At 40.1% G+C, this 20,671-nt stretch overlaps 2 protein-coding genes across 6 annotated transcripts; one reads left to right on the top strand and one right to left on the bottom strand.

The window, feature by feature from the left end:
• Nucleotides 1–1,143: 1,143 nt before the first annotated feature.
• Nucleotides 1,144–6,934, bottom strand: lg19h17orf75 (linkage group 19 C17orf75 homolog). 2 transcript variants are annotated; one of them, XM_049560461.1, is made up of 10 exons: nt 6,571–6,934; nt 5,374–5,448; nt 4,741–4,866; nt 4,415–4,543; nt 4,195–4,255; nt 3,976–4,095; nt 2,551–2,615; nt 2,222–2,361; nt 2,029–2,132; nt 1,144–1,591 (listed from the first exon to the last, which is right to left on the bottom strand). In XM_049560461.1, exons 1-10 carry the CDS (start codon nt 6,711–6,713, stop codon nt 1,376–1,378), a joined length of 1,179 nt encoding a protein of 392 aa, XP_049416418.1. In that variant the 5' UTR covers nt 6,714–6,934; the 3' UTR covers nt 1,144–1,375. The 2 variants fall into 2 exon arrangements, with proteins under 2 accessions (XP_049416418.1, XP_049416419.1); XM_049560462.1 differs by lacking the exon at nt 5,374–5,448.
• An 831-nt stretch (nt 6,935–7,765) lies between these two features.
• Nucleotides 7,766–19,671, top strand: LOC125879520 (BUB3-interacting and GLEBS motif-containing protein ZNF207-like). 4 transcript variants are annotated; one of them, XR_007447949.1, is made up of 13 exons: nt 7,766–8,495; nt 8,860–8,986; nt 9,077–9,215; nt 9,293–9,475; nt 10,651–10,726; nt 10,849–10,919; nt 11,061–11,215; nt 11,420–11,512; nt 13,823–14,044; nt 14,266–14,404; nt 16,195–16,382; nt 16,631–16,711; nt 17,255–19,671. XR_007447949.1 is itself a non-coding variant. In XM_049561458.1 (12 exons), exons 1-11 carry the CDS (start codon nt 8,455–8,457, stop codon nt 16,356–16,358), a joined length of 1,410 nt encoding a protein of 469 aa, XP_049417415.1. In that variant the 5' UTR covers nt 7,766–8,454; the 3' UTR covers nt 16,359–16,382; nt 16,631–19,671. The 4 variants fall into 4 exon arrangements, 3 of the variants coding, with proteins under 3 accessions (XP_049417415.1, XP_049417414.1, XP_049417416.1); XM_049561458.1 differs by having other exon boundaries at nt 16,631–19,671; XM_049561457.1 differs by having other exon boundaries at nt 7,767–8,495; nt 16,195–19,671.
• The last annotated feature ends 1,000 nt before the right edge of the window (nt 19,672–20,671 follow it).

Genomic DNA, 20,671 nt, shown 5'->3' with positions numbered 1-20,671 from the left:
AAAGGAAAAAGGAAAGTGCGACTCTGCAACTAGGTCTAAGCTGATATGAGCACTGAGGTCATTGTCGATTCATGTTTGCCATCATCTCCAATTAGCAACAAACCTTATCTGTTAAAATAAGTGCAGTGATGTTACAGAGTCACTAAACTATTATTAGCCCCCAAAGAAAGACAGATAGGTTTACGAGAAGCTGAGTGTCAGTGTTTTACAGTACATATTTCACATGTGATCACCACTCTTCTAGCTGAGAAACATCAGAGGTGCCAGCAGAGGGAACATTTGTTTTGTTGCTTTAGATTTAATTTTTGAATCTGCCATAACATCCCACAGATTCAAAATATCCCCTTATCTGGCAAACTGATGTTAATCAGGCCCTGCAACTTGGGCCGTTTACACCTGGTATTAACATGTGTCCTGTGTGATCAGTAGGGCTATACCCGACTCATAATTATATCAGTAGTAAACATACAGTAGTAAACAAGCTAATGGCGCTCACGACAGATCGGAAATGTGCAACAACATTTTTTGTCGGCGCAAGATATCAAACAAAAGCCAGAGACGGTATCCTATTAAGTTGCTGCAAGCTGTAAATTCACCACTTCCGAACAGAAGAAAGCAGGTAATTTTAGCTCGGAGCTTTACAGTGGGAAGTTTCTCTGCCTTCGTGCTGCTACATCAAGTCTGCAGCTGTCTGTACCAAAGAGTAGTGTGAAAGTCAAAAGCACTCGCTTTACAGCAAAATTTGGGGACCAAAACGTCCCCACAAGTACTGCACAGCATACTGACTAGCGATAACATAAAATTAAGTAAAACAAAATTAAATTTTAAAAAAAATAAAAAAAACTGCAGGGTCTATGACTAAAGATTCGAATCACCGACTTTCAAGGGGCAGCCCTAGAGATAAGATTACAAGTGCAAAGCTCAAAGCACAGGTTTGAATGCACCAAATACATCCTGAATGAGTCTTGAGATCCGATCACTCAAACCACAATCAGATGTTGTCAGTGCTGCATGGCCACATTCTTTCAGCAGGTGTCCTTGTTTATCTGATGCCCCACTGGATAAGAAAACCTTTTGTTGGTATGTGAAAAGTCTGCCCAATTAGCACAAGCTAACACGGCAGCAGTCATTAAAAGGTCCTAAAACCTCACAGTGACGGTACAATGGTACAATGGTTAGGTAATGTTATCAGTGTGATGCTAACAGATAGGCGGGGAAGTGAGATCTAATCACTAGTGGTCACTTAAACACATACGGAGACACATTATAATACCAGGTGTAAACACACAGAGCTGTCCCTTTATGATTGGATCACCAAAGACACATGATAATACCAGATGGAAACAGGCTCTTGGAGTTAGGTGTTGTAATGGAATCAGGCCTGGGCCTGGGATTGTTCCTTGAGGAACTCCTCCAGCACTGTGATGATGCTGCAGGCTTCAGGCAGGTCGCTGTGCTCCGCCCTGGCATTCTGCAGCAACACATCCCCATTTCCGCAGCCCTGCAGGAACTGGCAGCAGCGAAACAGAGCGTAGTGACTCATTTCTGCCTGCCGCACGAAACGCTTCAGGCTGTTCATGTCCTGGATGGCCTGTGGAGTGCGTGAATGACAGAGAGGAGGAAATGTGTTTTAAAAAGGGAAGTGATCTGGATGAAAGAGTGGCTACACTGTAAGACATCAGAACTTTGCGTATCTGCCAAGAGGAAGTGAGAGCTGTTGTCCAAAGTTTCTCAATCTTGTGGGCAGGTGGAATTTTGTGACAAAAATATACAAATTTGAAGCACGTCTGTCTTATGTTGTTTTACCAAAGGTCATCAGAACTGTTAAATTTTTCATGAACAAAAACTATCAGCAATCAGTATTTTTTTAAAGATGCTGTACTCATATAAAATATATACAAAAAATACAAAAGTATGTTGTATTCAAATTCACTACAACTTGACAAATACAAATCTGTAACCGTCATGGAAATTTTGGGACCTGAAAAAGGGATCCAGAGCCCGAGAAACCTTGCTAAAGTCTCTCACCTTAAGTTTAAAGTTCTCCAGAATCTGTCTGAGCAGGAAAGGATTACATCGCTCTGCAGCGTTCAGAAATGCCTGAATCCAGTCATCACAGAAACGATTACTGACTGTGGGGGAGAAAACATCTTGATCAGACTCTTTGACAGTACACAGATACAAACTCATCTTTCCTAATCGTGTTTATGTCATGACTTACCAGTGTTAGAGAGTGTGGGTGGGCTGGTGGAACAGTCTATGATCAGGTCAGAGAGTGTGTCCTCTGAGATCGCCTTACACAGAGAAGCTGTCGTCGTGTCTTGTTGGGACAGGCCCTGCCAGCTGGCTGCTTTGATGAACCTGGTGCAGAATACAACAGACGTTTAACAGCAAACAGACAGACTGATAATTGCATTCAGTATGTCATGTGAAAAAATTATATTACATAACACATAAACATAGAAATAAACAACAAGGCTGCTACATTTTTAGCACTCTTAGGATATAAAGATATGTTAGTGTAGTTGAGGGGACTGTTATCTGACTCACCTGGACACATCAGCCTTTGTCCTTTCATCTGAATTAACGACGTCCACGTGTGTGTGACTCAGAGCCTGTAAAAGAAATGAAATGAAACATTTGCTAACAATACTCTTCAGACCTCACTTTACAGTTCTGTTAATCTCTATGAACTGATTCTGCATATGTATCCAGAATCTGTAGGCCAGGGGACAAGCTTTCAGCTTTGAAGTGTTCCGGTTTTCATTTGTAGTCCGAGAAGTATTGAACATCAGGTTTAAACGGTAGGTAAACAGTCTGTGTGGAGCATGCATGTATAACAAAAACTGGATAAGGTGTGGGAGGCAAGGCCCATTTCATTCCTATGAAAGCTGCTCAGTTGCACCCAAAGCCAAAAAATTCGATTTTCTGGGTGTAAAATTACCCCAATCTTGCTCATTATTCAGCCCATAGAGCAGGCGCAGTAGAAACCTAATGAGCCGAGTGACTAACTTCCGGTTTAGCCCTCCGCTAACTTGAACGGGGGTAAAATGATATAATTGTGCCGCTCTTTTAGACAAAAAATGTTATTGAGGTCAATGGATCAAATCCTGGTAGTGACGTAAGTCATATCATCGGGGTTGTGATGCTGACGTCTCTTTCCCAATTGTGATGCTGACGTCTGGAAAAAGTCTTTTTGTTAAAGTCTTTTTTGGGCCCAGTGGCATCACGTAATGGACTTAGAAGTTGTAGTTACATGGTGTGGCCAGTGCCACTATGTCAAACTGACTCTGAAGCGCAGCACACTTCCTTGGGGCCTGGTGTGGAGAGGCTCCATGTTAGAGGTATAACAAATTGGTTGAAATGCAATCTCTGACACAATTTAGCTTTAAAATTTTAAAATTTAACTGCATTCATATGCTGATATCTGCTTATAGAGATTAGCCGTACTGACCAGCACACGGAAGAGGATGCCTTGGCCCGCATATTCTCTGGCTACACCGGATCAACCTAAAATATTGGCCCTCGCCACCAGAGGCTTATTGGTGTCATATTGATAGCTGGTGGGTTCCAAGATTGCAGTTTTCTTGACAAAATGTTTTCTATTGTTTCCTTACATGAGAAAAAACTCTTCATAATGAGTGCCATTCATTGTGTTATATCGTTCAGAAAGACACATTGGTGCTGAATTTTAAACTGTAATTGTTTTAGCGGTTTGAGTACTACAAACCAAACACCAATAGGCTTCATTGTAAGTGCAAACCTGGGCAAAGCACACTGTGGCTATCTGTTTTTCTGAGGTGATCTTATATTATTCAGCTTTTTTCATGGCTTTGTATGTTTACCAAACAAAACCCCTAAAACACAATTCCTACATAGAGAAAATGACATATATATACACTTTGAATTTTTTGTAGTTTTACATGGTGGCATATTCTTGAAATTATATGAAAAGCATCTGCACTCCTGACTCACAGCATGCAGCAAGAAGCTGATGTTGCTCTGGACCAGCTGCACCACCCGATGAATGTGCATCACAGACTCCTCGTACCACCGGCTCAGATAGGGACGCACCTCCGTCTCAAGGTTCTGCAGCTGACGTACACACACAGGGACACAGAGGCAAATCCATATTGCATTAATAATGTAAAGACAAAGATAAGACTTCATTATACTGTCTTTACAATCTCATACCTCTGGGGTTTGCAGGCTGCTGTGCAGGCCTTGGACATATTTATCAAGCTCTAATCTGAATGTGTACGGGGTCAAGGAATTGGAACTATTGCCTGTTAAATTGCAAAAATGTGGAGGTAACGAAACGCAGGAAAGACGAGGGATAAAACTGGATGATACTTATAACTAAGGTTGATTTCATGAGGACACTATGCAAGAGACAACTGTATGCAAAGGATATAAGTTCAGTCCTTTTTCAGAGCCGCCCATAAAGCAGATGACATATCCGTTTCCATCAGCATCAGGCTGTTCAGGAGACCTTTCCTGCTCCAGAAGGCAGCAGTAGCAGCCGACTGCCTGCTCTGGGATACTGCGAAGAATAAACAGTAAACGACTTACACATTTAGTCCACCTCTGAACCTAAATTTCCAGCTGAATTAAAGCTGGAGTGCAGAACCTTTTTCAGAAAGAGTCTGTGTCATGAAGTCTTCACTTTATTTGTCCCTCTTTGTCAGTATGTCCGATTACTGATGCAAAAAGTTGTGAGGGAATATGTAAAATTGTCACCTGAGTTCCACAGTGGCGATGTTGCCCATGCCTCCCAGCAGGGCACCCTTGCTCAGCCTCCTTGAGATGTAGGTCCGCAGCTCAGGTTCCGCCTCTGATGGCAAGCTGCTGTCAATTAGTGTCAGGCTGTGGGCGGGGCAGAAAGTCAGCATGGATACAAGCAGCCAGTGAAGGCAATGAGGAATTTGGAAGCCACTCAAGTCAATGGAAAACAGATGGAGAAAGCTGATGAGCATTAGCCACAACCAACACAACACACAACTGAGTCACATAGCTGTTACCGTGCCACCGCCTGGGCGTCAAAATACACACTCAGTCACAGTCAGAACATATTTTGCCTTTATACTTCAGCACTGTACCCAGACATTTTAGGGAATTTCATTCACATCTTGCAAACTCTATGTGACACATGGAAATGGAGACACGTTCAGATTATGAGAGACCTAAAGGCCATGTAACTCAGCAGCACAGCAATGAGCAATCAGAACAAAATGACGAATGACAATAGCATTGATTCCATGTTGACTGGATGTCCTGTGGCAGCCCGTGGATACACCAATGCACGACAGTGAAAGCCAAAGAGAAATGACCACTGAAAGCAACCAGAAGGTAGGCGGGTGTCTCCTTTGTTACCTAAAGTCATCCTGACTGGTTGTGGAGTCTGCTCGTCTCTGGTTCCATGCCACATTTTCCCCAGAAGCCTCAGATCTAAGACAATTGACAGTTTACTCATCACCTGGTAGTAATGTATTAATATGGTTTTACCTGCAGGAGTGTCACTGGCAGCAGGTTCAGGGACAAGGGACTACAAAAACTAAGAGACTGTTCCTTATTTATTAGAAGGGAGGGGTGGTGCACAACAGGGGTGGCACTTCAAATAATAGTTTTAGCCATGGGGAGGGAGTTGTGATTCTTTAGTTGGCTTAGGGGAGGTACATTCAGCTTTAAATGGGTGTACTTTGTATTTATCTTAAATTCTGTCAAACCCCAAAAAGCTGCAAGTGGGCCTGAAAGACATGTTTTCTTTTTCTTTTTTTTCTTTTTTTTTTTTTTTAAAATCACTTAAATTTTTGCAACTTAATGTTTTTTTTTCTTTTAACTTTAAATCATCAAGGGATAAGTTTATAAATGTTATAACGGCCACCGTGCCCAGTTCCTGATATTCTGGCAGCTGCCACCACTGTTGTGTGTGTTCCAGTTTATTTTGGGAAACTTTTGGGTCTTTATGCTGCTAATATCAGCTGTGTGCATGCTTATATGTGTGTGTGATGTGTGTGCTCATTAAATTATGTTGGTTTTGTGTGGCTGTCGTGCACCCATATTCTGCTGAAACACACACACAGCTTGTGTAATGATGCAATTTGTTAGGGGGAATTTGCATTTTGGTGTTAAGCACATTGTTGCACTGGCTCCATGTGGACACACCCCTCCTCTGATAAATAAAGTACAGTCCCTAAAGAGCGCTTCAGGATAAGAGTCATAGACTGGCATAATTAAAACAGTGACCCAGGAAAAACACACAGTCATTACACACCAGAGAGCTGATTGTATTCAGGAAAAAAAAGAGTAATTGTGTGATGTCCTGCAGAATTAGAATATTATTAGAATTAGGGTCGCTACTGTGAACAATAATAAATAACTAAACGATGAAAAATAATAGTTTATAATATTTAAATCCCTTATTAATATTATTATTCTTAACGTGTCACATTACGCTATAAACGCAACACTTCCTGCAAATTCCCATGAATTATATTAGAGACAGAGAGTTGAAGTAGAGCTATCATCCTACAGCAAACAGAAACTGGGACAGGTATGATCGACCTTTACCTTGTGCCTTGATAAAGATAGATAGTGTAGTAGCAGTTCAGCTGTATCTTCTGGCTGTAGCCAGCGATTTCTTCGCTGTCATAGTCATCTCTTTCCTCCACGTCGATTGAATCCTGGAACGACGAGGTTTGGGACGTAAACATGATCCTACTGCTGCACGGAGCGAGCTAGCAGCCGGCTACAACGGCGGAAAATAAGGAAGTGTGTCTACAGCTTAACTGCGCTACGTTATTAGATATTTATTACTGACGTTATCGATCTATGGCTGATATTAATACGGTAACAGCGTATATGCAACACTTCCAGCTGCAGGAGTGTTCAAGGTATCTGTTATCGTTTATGTGCCTTGTGCGCATGCGCTAACCTTGTGTACGCTCTCAATAATGTCCGACTATGATATTGAGTTCTTATATCGGTTCCTGGACAGAACATGCATTATTATTATTAGTAGTAGTAGTATAATGCATTATTATTATTATTATTATTATTATTGTTGTTGTTGTTGTTGTTGTTGTTGTTGTTGTTGTTGTTATAGGAGGAGAAAAATAAGGTTAACAATGCTTCAATAGACCAACTTCAGTCAAAAATGCTCCAGCATCAGTCCTCGTGGGTTTAGAGTTCTTTTAATATTAATAGCATCCATATACACATTGAGTTCATGTTTGAATACAGGAAAGAGAGGCTTATAACCACAGACTTTTCATTTGTGGGTGTGGTACTTAGCAGGCAGAAATGAAAGATTTATTATGAGTAGTAATGAAAACAAATTAAGAGCTGTTTGACTTTCAAAAATGTCAGTGACTTACTATAAAGTTTTAATTCATTCTTCCAGTGGTTCAGACAGGGTTTAGTCTTTAAGTATCTACATTTATGAATGAAAAAATGTACAGAGTAATAAGACAATATTAAGAACAAAGTCCACATCCTTGTTTTCAATGCAAACACCAAATTTGATTGTGTCTGCTGTCAGAGGTGACATATCAATCTCCCTGGACTGTACCCTACACTGCATATCATTCCAGGTCGATCGCATTGGGTCACAATAAAAAGTTATGCCAAAAAAAAAAAAAAAGTTATGACATGTACCAAACTTTCATCTTCCTTGTTACAAACTGTCAACCTTAAGAATTCAATCATTGGATAAATCTTCTTTAAGATTTTGAAATACACTTCTTTTACCTTTGGAGGAAGTGGACATGAAATATATCTTTTCCTTATTTTCTTAACCTCTTTAACATCACATCCCGTAACAATATAATTCCCTCTTACTGGGTTGGGAAAACATGTCTTTAACAGACAGGATCTAATAATTCTACTATTGCATTTATTGTCACAGCTAGCAAAGCTGTCTCAGCCCAGGAGAGACCTCAGAATACTGAATGTCCTCTTTAACCACTGATCTCAGAGAGATTGGTATGGCTTTTATCAGTCTGTTATAGTCCTTAACAGAACACTGGAGTTGGAATTTCTCTCAGAAGTCCTCATGCTGTAACACATTTCCATTCCCTTTGGTACCCCATTACTCTAAATACACTTTTCTGCTGAGCAATATGTATCTATTGTTCCAAACTGGAGGGTTATATGGTGTGAAATCATGTCAATATATTAATTTCCAGTAGAGAAAGACCTGCTAATGGAAAGCAGGGAGTTTAACCGGCGCTCCATCTTAAAAATCAAACACACCAAAGAAAGCATCCTTGTAAGAAATAAATATACAGAAACAGTAGCTGGTTTTGGCCGCCAGGGGGCGCCTCGAGGCCGCAGTGTGTTGTTTGGGGGCTGGAACAGAGACCCGCCGCCATCTTTAATTTCCTCAGTTCTTCCCTGGTAGGTGTGTTAGCTGTTAGACGGATTAGCAGGCAGCGAACTGACGGCACAGAAAACATGGGAAGAAAGAAGAAAAAGCAAATGAAGCCTTGGTGCTGGTATCCTTTCACACATTTTACATTTAGTCTTATAACGTTATGTTGCGTTTATAATGAGCTGTTCCTCTGTTAGACAGCGATATAATCTGTTTACTAAGCTAACGCTAACTGTAAATTAACCAGAGTTTATTATGATAATCACAGTGTGATGTTAGCGGGCTCATAATATGTAGCTAACATGTCAAATTTTGAAGTTGCAGCCGGCTTTGCTGAAGTTACAAATGGAGCGACAGGGTTTTAAACACGGGCGATGTTAGTCTTTGATATCCTGTGTGTTGTTAGCATGTTATTGTGTCAACCAGCTGTACGTTACGTTACAGTGATGGAGGTTTTCCAGGGAAAGTTTCCTAAACCGTCCTCTCAGGTACTGCAACAGAGATTTTGACGATGAAAAGATCCTCATTCAGCATCAGAAGGCCAAACACTTCAAGTGTCACATCTGTCATAAAAAGCTGTACACTGGCCCTGGGCTTGCAATCCACTGTATGCAGGTGAGGAAGACACCAATGCAAACCACCCTCATATAACCAAATGAAGTCATTTGACTATGAAATAGCATCACCTCACTGTATTACTTTTAGGTGCATAAAGAGACCATTGATGGAGTCCCTAATGCTATACCTGGAAGAACAGACATTGAGCTGGAGATATATGGCATGGAGGGTATTCCTGAAAAAGACATGGAAGAGAGAAGAAGAGTGCTAGAACAGAAGAATCAAGGTATTTGCATCTAAATACCTTAATGCACTGCTGTGTTGTAGTCTGTTCTACACACTTACGCTCTTTCCTATATTCAGAGACCCAAAAGAAAAAGCAGAACCAGGATGACTCCGATGAGTACGATGACGATGACGAGCCTGGTCCCTCTTTCCAGCAGCCTGCAGCAGGCCAGCCACAGACAGGCTACATACCCCCTATGACCCAGCCTGGCATGCCTCCTGGCTCTGCTGCTCCAGGGATACCACCAGGCAGCTACTCAGGTAGGGAGCAGTGACTTTACTGCAGCTGCAATAAGCCAACTACTGAGCAAAACTAAAAGAATGCTACATCATCTTCTTCTATGAAGACATTCACAGCTTTGCATTGCTGTCATCTTCTGGGTCTACTCCATTACTGTCCAAAAGTGAGTTGCAGATCCATTCAGAATGGACCACAAGTGACTTGCACATATGTCAAGTTTGTAAAGATCAAACTTTATATTTAAGTACAGTAATTTTCTGGCACAGACAGAGATTTCATTTAGAAGTTTCCTGCTGTAGAGAGAGTGACTAGCAGAAAGCTGCTTAACAGAGTCAGCAAACTAGCTCCATGACATGGCCAAATGCAAGTATGGTGCTGACTATATTAAACTGTGTGGACCTTGAACCATTAACCAAGGAGGAGTCTGGACCCTGTGGCTGGACCCGTTGGGAACCACTGCTCTAAAATGCTTTTTACTAATATTTCCATCAAGCCTATTTTCCTAATATCTGTTATGCATCATTTCTCTTTTTTGCCCAAACCTTACATGACATAAGTAGATGCTATACTGCGTCTGGCTGCTTGCACTGCTCACACAACCTGGACGGGAGATTCCCCATGACTGTTCTGTTCAAATTATTATGTCCTACTCTCATCTTGGTCATCTTAACTTGTTCTCTCCTGTTCCCACCCCTGCTTACTGTGCAGCCCACTCTCCTCTGTAATGAGTAAAGGTGTCTCCCTTTCGTCTCCTGCTCCCACTGCTGTTGCCACTCCTGAAAGCAACACTTCTTCCTTTATATTTAGATAAAAGAATGCTGAATTGGTATTATGCTGTTAACAAAGTTTGATTATATAGTTATTCTATTCAGTTTTTGTCCAGTGTTTAATCTCAAACCAGATTCTGATATGGTTTACCCCACTGCTGTATCTCCTGTCAATTTTCTCTAACTTCTCTGCTTCAGGTTGTTCTTTTTACAGTTCATAGTTTGATCTTGGACAGGTTTAAATGCCTTTTCATACTGTAATTAATTTAAAAACTCTGCCTTTTATAATACACTCATGCTCAGACAGCCATTTTTAAATTCAGGTATTATTAATGCCATGTTTAAATAGGAATACTGATATAAATAGAAGCGTTATGCATAATATAAGTTTTACTGTTTAGTTAGTTTCAATTATTCTCTTTTTTTAGGAATCCCCCCAATGATGCCAGGTGTGCCACCCATGATCCCAGGAATACCTCCTGTAATGCCAGGAATGCCTCCAGGGTAAATGCTTAGGATTAGTAGTGGACTGTCATTTCTTATGAACCCCTTCCTCATTGTGTGTTGGTATTATGAACATAGACTTAAAAATAAATAAACATGGATATTTTTCCTTATGTATTAAGGATGATACCAATGGGTGGGATGATGCCTCCAGGTCCAGGGATGCCTCCAATGATGCCAGGTGTGCCACCAGGTAATGCCCTGCCAGAAAGCACTTAGTCCACATCAGTGTCTTGATGTGAATTATTAATGACATTTTTTAAATGAAAGTTTGTAAATATGTTGTAACGTTGCTGTTTTCCCTTATGTAATGAATTTGTTTTGCTCGTGTCAGGCATCCCTCCTCCGGTGGGCCATCGTCCAGGCATCACACACATGGCTCAGGTTCCCCCTGCTGCAAACATGCTGGCTAGACCTGTTGTTCCTGCTGCCACTGTCTCCTCAGCCCAGCCCGATGTCACAAAGCCTCTTTTCCCCATTGCTGGACAGGTACAATCTTCATGACGCCATTTACCACTTTTCATCTCCCTCAGCACTCTGATAGGGCAGAACATTACTTTCTCCTGAGAAATAAGGGATGTGTGAGCAGCTCTCTGTATTCACACAGGCTGATATAAAGGAAACTTTACCCTTCTTTTAACTGAAGATTTTTTATTTACATTTTTTATCCTTTATTCTTTTCCTGTGCTACAGATGGGCAGTCGCGCTGCAAGCACAAGTGCAGGCTCATCGAGTGCAGACTCTCAGTCCGCCTCCCCTAAAGCTCTGTTTCCTATCACATCACAAGTACGCAGCTGTCTGCCTGCTTTACTCTGACAACCTGCAGCTTTACAATTAGCATGCACACGATTGCGTATAGTTTGCCTGCTGTGGTCTCCTGGGCAAGATTAATTTTATTTTATTTGCCAAAGCTTTTAAGCAAGAAATGGTGAAATCCAACCATTTGTGGGAGTGGGAAATATAAATTTTGCAATGTCTCGCAACATGCCTTTGTTTGCTTTTGCCTTTGCTACAAATCTGCATTTTTGGAATATTACTGAAACATTTGATTTGTCACTTCAGCAAACTCAGAAAATGGAGAGTGGTGCAGATTTGTAAAGTGGGCTTCTTATTTCTGAACTGCTGTAGGGCAACATAACATGGCATGCTCTTTGGATTTTTGTTCTTGCAGGCTTCATGAAAGAGGTTTAACTTTAGTCATACTTTATTGGGTTACTCTCCCATGTGCGCAGTAACATTGGTGTTACATGTTACAGTGATAATTAAAACCCAGTTTAGACTTCACAATACAAGTTGGCCCAATTAAAGCCTGACATACAGTGGCTAGGTTGTAATTACTACCCAAGACTTTGAGGGTTTTAGTTTGATTTACTCACTAAAATCTCTCTGAACACTCTCTTCATGCTGTCCAGCTGCCAAAATTAAAATCTTTAAAATCTGTTCATCTAGGCTGGTATCAATTTATAATTAGCTGTACAAGCGGCAGTGACATTCAGACTGTTTTTAGCCCTGGGTTTAACCTTCAGGCTGCTGCTACACCCTCTGACTGGTGGAGGTTATACTTGCGGTCTGGAAGGAAGACCTGTGGGTGCTACTTACTTTCTAGTCCAAACAAACAAACATAAAAAAAACCCATAAAACATTATTTATAGTCAGTGTTCTTCTACAAAGACACAAATTAATATTAGTCAAAGATAAGGCAATACAAGTGAGTGCCCTTTGCAAGACAGTATTTATTATCTGTCATAAAGTATCTGGGGTCTCATTTATAAAATGGAGTTCAGGATCCATACTAAAAATGTACTTGTGGACAAAAGCTGAAAATCAAGTGCACCAAACAGTATTTTGATTTATAAAACTGGTGTATGCCTGCCAGTGCTCAATTTCTTTTTATAAATCCCAAATCAACTTGGAATACGTGGATCAGCCTCATATCCTGCCCTGTACACGCCCACATCTAACCATAAATGGTCAATGTAAAGGATCTAATGAATGCTGAAGCATAGAAATGAGCCGGCTGATCAGTTCTTCTTTACAGTGAATCATGGATACAACTGAGTGTCATTGCAGCATTTATATGTACACAGTAATCAGACTGATTGGTGCACAACTTGCCAAAGTGGTTGAGACAATCGGTGGTATCCCGACCTGTTATCATTTGAAATTTAAGTTCTTTGCGTATTTAGTAAATACTGGGGAAGGCTGAGTGTGCGTGGCAGCCACCTTAGTGTCTCCAGTGCTATCTGTGCGCATATTTAATTTTGACAATCTGGCCTCAGTTCACAACCTCACTATCTGCATATTTAATTTCCCGTCTCCAAAATATTCATACACATGGGTCCGAGTTTCCCTAAAGGAACGTACATGCTCCTGCCAAGTTTGAGGTGGTCGCCTCTCTCAGGCCAAGTTTTGTGCATGCACAATGGTTACAAATGAGACTCCAGGTTTATTATAATACTGCAATATAAATTTATTTCATGAATCCATAATGACATTAAATTCAATTCCTTTTATTGTCATTGTAAATAAATACAAGAAATTCAATGCACAGAATAAAACGGGACTCATATAAGTAATAAATAAATAATAAAGGCGATAAGATACCATTCATTCATACAGAAAAAAGAAACGCGCACGGTCGCACAAGTAGTGCCAACATGTGCCGTGGACTTTAAATAAGTTAAAATAATTGCACATAAAACAAATAAATATGAAATAATATTGCCATATTACAGTTTTTTTCTGTCTTCACAAGTCCCAACCATGTCTGAAAACAAACTTAAGCCCTTGTACTTTGCATTGGAAAAATGATATAGGTGTAAATCACCTTGATAGTCTGTTTCTCTACCGCTTGAAAGTATGTTTTTCTGATTTAAGTGAACCGACCCTGTAAAGAAACAAAGAGGAATTCAGAAACAGTCTGGTTCAATCCATCTTAAATATCTGTACAAACAATAACATTAATTCCAAGTTTTACATAACTAAATTATTAACTCAATAATGGGAGTGACCTCAAAGTATGACTCAAAGTGTCCCCCTGCGACAAATGCCTCTCAACAGAGTCTCTCTAACGTGTTGTCTTCTCTCCCCCCTCAGAGTCAGCAGTCAGGGTCCCCCCACCCCTCCCCCTCTACTTCCTCTGATCCCTCAAAGCCCACATTCCCGGCCTACACCCAGGCCACCGTAGCTGTGGCTAGCCCCAATGCTGGCAGCAGCACGGTCTCTAAACCTCCCTCTACTGTGACCAGTAAGCCTGCCACCCTCACCACCTCCAGTGCAACCAGTAAGTTGATCCACCCTGATGAGGATATCTCACTGGTAAGTAGTCCGGCTGCAACTGTCTCTCTTAGTAGTTTTTACAGTAAGTAGAATTTTAGAAAAACAGTTTGTCATAGCTAAAGAGTCACTTCCTGTTATCAGAGTCAGTAAACGGCTTTTCTTGAATAAAAATGATTTATTAATATTCTTGTTTATTTCTCCTGTTTGAGCGACAAAGTTTCAGTGTTAAATTATTCCTTGTTGCTTTCTGTGTCTTGTAGGAAGAGTTGCGTGCTCAGTTGCCGAGGTACCAGCGCAGTATTCCCCGCCAAGGCCAGGCCGCCGCTGCCACCCCATCAGTGGGTCCCATGGCGGGCATGATGGCTCCACAGCAGCCTGGCATCAGGCATCCCATACCTGGTATAATCCATCTGCTTCTGGTTCAGAAAAACTTTACATTTTCTGCCTTTTGATGGCCTGTAAACCAAAGCTGTTTATTGTTAGTCTTTGTTAGCAAGGCTGAGAATTTCTCTAAAGCATCATTATTATTTAAATCGCCACTTAAAACCTTTTCCACAAAAATGCTTTTACTCACCGTGCACTACTGAATGACACCATTTTTAGCCATACTAACAGCACGGCTCTGGGGATGGCAGCGTCAGTCTGTTGGTTGGTCATTCACCACTTTGGTTGTGACTGAAATATCTCAACATCTATTGGATGGATTGGCAACAGACATTTTACATTACATTCATTGTCCCCAGAGAATAAATCATAATGACTTCCTATAGTGCCACCATTGGGTCAAAGTCTCAAATTGTCCAATACTTTGGTTGATGACCACTTACATCACCATGGCATTCTCATCAGCCTCAGATGCACTTTGTGTTTAATGTTAATTAGCTAATATTAGCACGCTAACATGCTAAACTAAGACGGTAAACATGGTAACAATACCTGCTTAGCATTAGCATGTCATCGTGAGCGTGTTAGCATGCATCTGTTAACATTTAGCCTGAGGCAATACTTCATCAGCAAAATGACCAATCAATTACCGCATGTTTTAATAATAATAATCTTTATTTATAAAGCGCTTTTCAAAACAGTGTTACAAAGTGCTTTAGATGTCAGTAATTAAAACAGACAAGACATTAAAACAACAGCTTTTAATAGAACTGATAAAACACTTTAGTGTATAAAAACTGAGGAAATAAAACACAGTTTGAATGAACTGAAAACTCAAGTAAAATCAGGAAAGGCTCTCCGATCAAAGTATGTTTTAAGAAGGGACTTAAAAGAGGTCACAACTCGGCAGACCTGATTTCCTCAGGCAGACTGTTCCAGAGCCTTCAAGTAAACAGGGTCCGCATTCAACAATAGCAAAACTAGTCTAGTTTATCCAGTTCAGTTCCAAAACAGCTGCGTTTTTGCTAAAATATGTCGATATAAAACACTTCCACATAACATTGGCGTGCCTGGGCGTGTTCTGCTTAAGCAGAGTTCAAATGCACCTGTGTGCCCAGGAGACTGTTTGCATTGACTGGTTTGAAATTGTGATGTTTTAGTGAAAAAGTATGTTTTTAACAAGTACTGAGCATACGACTGGATAAATGAGGCTTGGGTTTCACTGCATAAACTATATGAGAGTTTGTAAGTGGATGTTTTTATGTAGTTTTGCTGTTAAATGTGGACCTCTTTTATTCCAATTCATCAAGAAAAAAGTTTTCTTTACAAATTTATCATAACACACAGTGAGTAATTGATATGCAGATGGTCATTTTGTGGATGAAGTATTCCTTTAATGCTGCATTCATGTCATATTGTAGTTACGGGTTTTCAACTTGTAGATAGTGATCATGGCAACATCAAAGTTGTAATCATGACTGGAGAACAAATGTGGACAGCTCACCTCAGCCAAAGTCTGTTGTTCAGTGTAATTAAACGTTAATTGATACAACATTAAATATTCAATGCACTGTACTTTTGCTTTTAGACATCCAGTTCTGTAATCGTACAACTCTCTTGATGACATTAACATACCCAAGTTATGAACATGGGAATATCATTTTGATATCTGGGCTCTATCCTATATGACATGAATGCAGCATAAGTAGTCCACAGCCATGCTAACGGTATGCTAATGGTATTGATATGATTTTTGTTTACTACTGACTTTTAAATAAAAAGCCAACAAACCTGTGTTGTTGCAGGCCAGTATGGTGGCCCACCTCAGGGGATGCCAGGCTACATGCCAGGAGGGATGCCTCCATATGGACAGGCACCTCCTGTGGTTCCCCCAGGGTACCAGGGAGCCCCTCCACGGCCACCCATGGGTATGAGACCCCCCGTCATGTCTCCTGGAGCCCGCTACTGAAGCCTGCCCTCCTCTCTTCAATAGGTTTGGACACTCAACCCTTTTCTAATGTCCTCAGCTGCTAGTAGACAAACCAGTATTGGTATTATAGTACCACGACGTACTGTTTATTCTACTACTGAGCTATGAGGAAGAGACACTGAATAAACAGCAAACAAAAGAGCTATTAAAGCATCACATGGGAAATATTTACACTGTACCTAACCACGACTATGAACTGTTTCAAACCATCTCTGTTCTGTGGCTTTTTTTCCTTCTCATGTTTCATTCAGGTGTATAGAAGTGTAGTAGATATGGTTCGTAGTGTTGTGAAGGCGCTGGAGTTACATGGGCAGTACCCACCCTTTATCAAGGCAAGTTTTATGTAAATACATTTCTGTTTTACGCTAAAGAGTGAGGCCTTCACAGCACGTAGTGCTGTTGGACTTTGTGTCCCCAACTTTGTTTGGTGAGGGCTTCAAATAAGTGTTGATGCATCCTTTGTTTTATGTTCATAGTTTTACTGAGGGAATACTCCCATAACCTTAAATAGTGGAAGTACTAAATGAAATGCTATATGTATTGTTGTAAAACTGTATTGTAATAAAATGTGGCAAAAATTTAAGACTCTTCTTTGCGGGACGTTAGTGGGAAAAGAGACGTCACAGCAGGTTTGTACCCAGTTGTAAACATGATTGTGCTTTTATTGTCTTTAAGATGAATAATAACAGAAATGACTGTCTGTACTTTTAGTTTTTTGTTGAGATTGAATTGAAAAATGTTGGCTGTAAGAGGTGTATATGTATATATTTTTAAAAATGGATGCTCTGTACATGGCGAGTGCACTGTACAGCTGCATAACTTCCGGGTCGCTGCTGGCTGTAGTGCTAAAACCCAGATTTCTCTTCTCCCTGTAGCGATGCCATGGGGGACTGGCTGAGGCCCTGTCTCAGTGTAGCCCTGTTTCAGCCTGAGGCAAGTCTCACCATTTTCTGTCTTCTCATTCATTACCAGGGGCCCTCACAGCTTACATGCTGTTGGATCTCAATGTCCCCAAACTTGCAGCAAGTTTGGTGAAGGCCCTTGTTTGTGTTGTTGCGTTTAGGCACCATTTTCTTCAGGCATGTTAGCTCATGTGAGTTATGTTCTTTACTGTTAAGCTCTTAATGTGTCATTGAACCTGTATCCTCCATTCTTGGTCGGTGAGAGCATCAGGAAGCTTGGTTTTCATTGAATAACTTCATACTCAAAGTATGGAGCTTTTAAATGAAACTGTATTCCTTTAGGAGCTAACCAGTCCTACAGTCCACAGCAGTTTACTGTCTGAAATATGTATGATGTGGTCAAATACTGTATCACAGACATCATTAACAGCCTGTCACATACAGCCATATGCATAAATGTTTGTTGGGAGGTTTGTGATGAACACATGACTTTTCGTATGCTTGTAAAATGGCTTTACCACTTAATCCTGTTTGTTCCATCAGCTGCCCTCACTTGATCATTTGAATTTAACTACTTACATGAAGGAGAATCCCTACCAGTAACAGGTTAGTTAAAGCTGTAAGTACCACTGCTGTAATTTTAATTTCCGTCGACCTGTGTTTTGTGTGAGCACTAAATCAGACCTCGCCGTCTGTCCCCAAGAGGTCTTTTGAGAAACAAAGAGAAAGGTCTAATAAATCATGGTTGATACTTACGTGTGCAACACATTTCTTTCCACCAGTGCTTAATGTAATCAGCTTCTCAGCATATTTTTGGAGCAGATAACCTCAAATGTAACTGATTTAATGTTTTCCACGAGTCAAGGCCTTTGCACACCAAGTTTGCATTTTTTTTAATGTTCTCTGATAAAAATCATTAGCTACGGAAACCTTGCACACTGAGCAGGGTGTCTACAGGTTCTTAAAAAAGTCTGAAACTAAGTTCTCTTAATATGAGGCCTTAAAAAGCCTCAAATTGTCTTACATATTTTCGGTCATATTACTGCAAAAATTCCTCCAGCCTGACAGACCCAGTGACTGATCATGGGACAGACCGAAGAATTACAATAATAAATCGCATTTATGATGGTGATGAGATTTAGTTTTCTTTTTACGTTAAACACATTAAACTTCAACTCACCCATTTTTCCTTACTGTTCATTTTGAACTGACATCAGTGTGTTTACTTGCAGGTTTGGTCTTAAATTTCATACAAGGTGGTGGTAAAAAGGCCTTTAAATGTATTAACTTTAATTTGGTTGTATCTGTAGACACCCTGCTGAAACTGAGGTGTTATTGTTTCACTGGTTGAGAAGACACATTTCCTCCCTTGCTTCTTTCCACTGGAGATCGAGCTGTCCTCCCTCTCTGTCTCCTGTCACTCTTTTTTTTTTTTTTTTTTTTAAATTTGTGTGTGATCTTCACCCTCCTTTTCGTCATCATCATCCACCTGAATATTACTATGTGGCCTGTTGAAAGTAGGATGAGTTATGACATTGTGCGCCCTGTTCTCTGTCTTGTTGTGGATGTGTTCCACAGGTTGCGCCACATTTTCTTCACTGCCTCTGTCAGACAGGCCTCCAAAGGCTTTTGGCAGATGTGGGGGAAAAAACATCTATTTAAATTTATTTTTAAACGTGCAACAATTTCAGATGAAAAATTAGAACGTGGTGTGCAAAGGCCTGTAACACAGGCAGTCTTCACTGGTAAGTATGGGCACATCACTTTAGGTCAGTATGCTGACAGGAGAGTGGCACGTTTTGCACAGTAAAATTTTGTCCACACACTTTTTTTCTCAACGTAATAGGTACTTTGCATTTTTGAATGTGCATTGTTTTCTTTTGTATGTGGCTACTTTTGGAGGACTTGAAGAATAAAGTATAGAAGTTTATTGCATTTGTAAAATGCCACCATGTTGTGTTTGGTTAAGTCTGTTTAGCTGTTAAATCAAAAGATTGCACCTACCTACTTCATGCAACCTCTGCATAAGCGAGTGCTCCATTCGGGCCACCTCAGTCAAGAACGTTTGGACACGCCCTTTTTTTTTGCTTAAACTTTGGTGTGTAAAGAAATCAAATCAAGGTAATACAGTTTGTTAGATATCACAAAAAAATCTATCAGGCTTTGACATCAAGAATAGAGTTGTGTGAAAATAAACATTTTCCTCAGTTTATAGTTATTTCATATTTTTAGAATGTGATGGTACCTGGGCCAGCTTAGTGCCTTTGGGAGAGGTTTTTTTTTGGTTTTATGTTGAGTCAATAACAAGCTTAATCATGAATATAAAACTCTCTGCTGAATAATATTTGTAATTTCTTCACTAATGTTTGAAATGTCTTTTTTTTTTTTTTAAATAAACCAGTTCATAAACTGTCATGTGTCTTTGATGTTTCCATTCTACATTATTTGAAAAAACTTAAGTGGTACTCCTTGATGCAATTGTAATATGTGACTATTTCAAGCAAAACAAAAAATAAAAACAAAACAACAGACATGCTCTAAAAGTAGTAGGAAGAAGTCAAGAGTTCAAAAACTTCCAGCGCACACTAGAATATCAGGATTGACAGAGTTTATTCAAAAATGTTTAACAACAAAAGGAGCGAACAATGCGTTTCGCTTGTTGCGTCATCAGATTCGCTCTTGATTGTCATCAGGTGTATGCTTAAATAGTCAGGGCAAGTAACAACCAGACAATCATTCAATCAATGAGAAACAAATACAAAGTACATAGCCTAGCTGTAATATCAAAGGGAGAGTGCATACAATATAAATAGAAATAGATATCAAACCAGTGATACAAGAAAATACTTTACAATTGCACAGTTCATCATCTAACAAGATTCAGCTCTAATTATATACTTCATAATTATATACTTCATAATTATATACTTCATAATTAGAGTTGAATCTTGTTAGATGATGAACTGTGCAATTGTAAAGTATTTTCTTGTATCACTGGTTTGATATCTATTTCTATTTATATTGTATGCACTCTCCCTTTGATATTAAAGCTAGGCTATGTACTTTGTTTCTCATTGATTGAATGATTGTCTGGTTGTTACTTGCCCTGACTATTTAAGCATACACCTGATGACAATCAAGAGCGAATCTGATGACGCAACAAGCGAAACGCATTGTTCGCTCCTTTTGTTGTTAAACATTTTTGAATAAACTCTGTCAATCCTGATATTCTAGTGTGCGCTAGAAGTTTTTGAACTCTTGACTGTGATTTATCCTGCACCAGCTGGCACCTAGAAGAAGCACTGCGCTGCTGTGCACAGGGATTTACTATTTTTTAGTAGGAAGAAGTGTTCGCTTTTCATACCTGCCAGCACTCCCGATTTACGCGGG

This window comes from Epinephelus fuscoguttatus, linkage group LG19 (assembly GCF_011397635.1).
Source record: "Epinephelus fuscoguttatus linkage group LG19, E.fuscoguttatus.final_Chr_v1".
In the NCBI taxonomy this organism is placed as follows: domain Eukaryota; kingdom Metazoa; phylum Chordata; class Actinopteri; order Perciformes; family Serranidae; genus Epinephelus; species Epinephelus fuscoguttatus.
The sequence above is the reverse complement of the archived record's forward strand: the minus strand, read 5'-3'. Positions and strand labels throughout refer to the sequence as shown.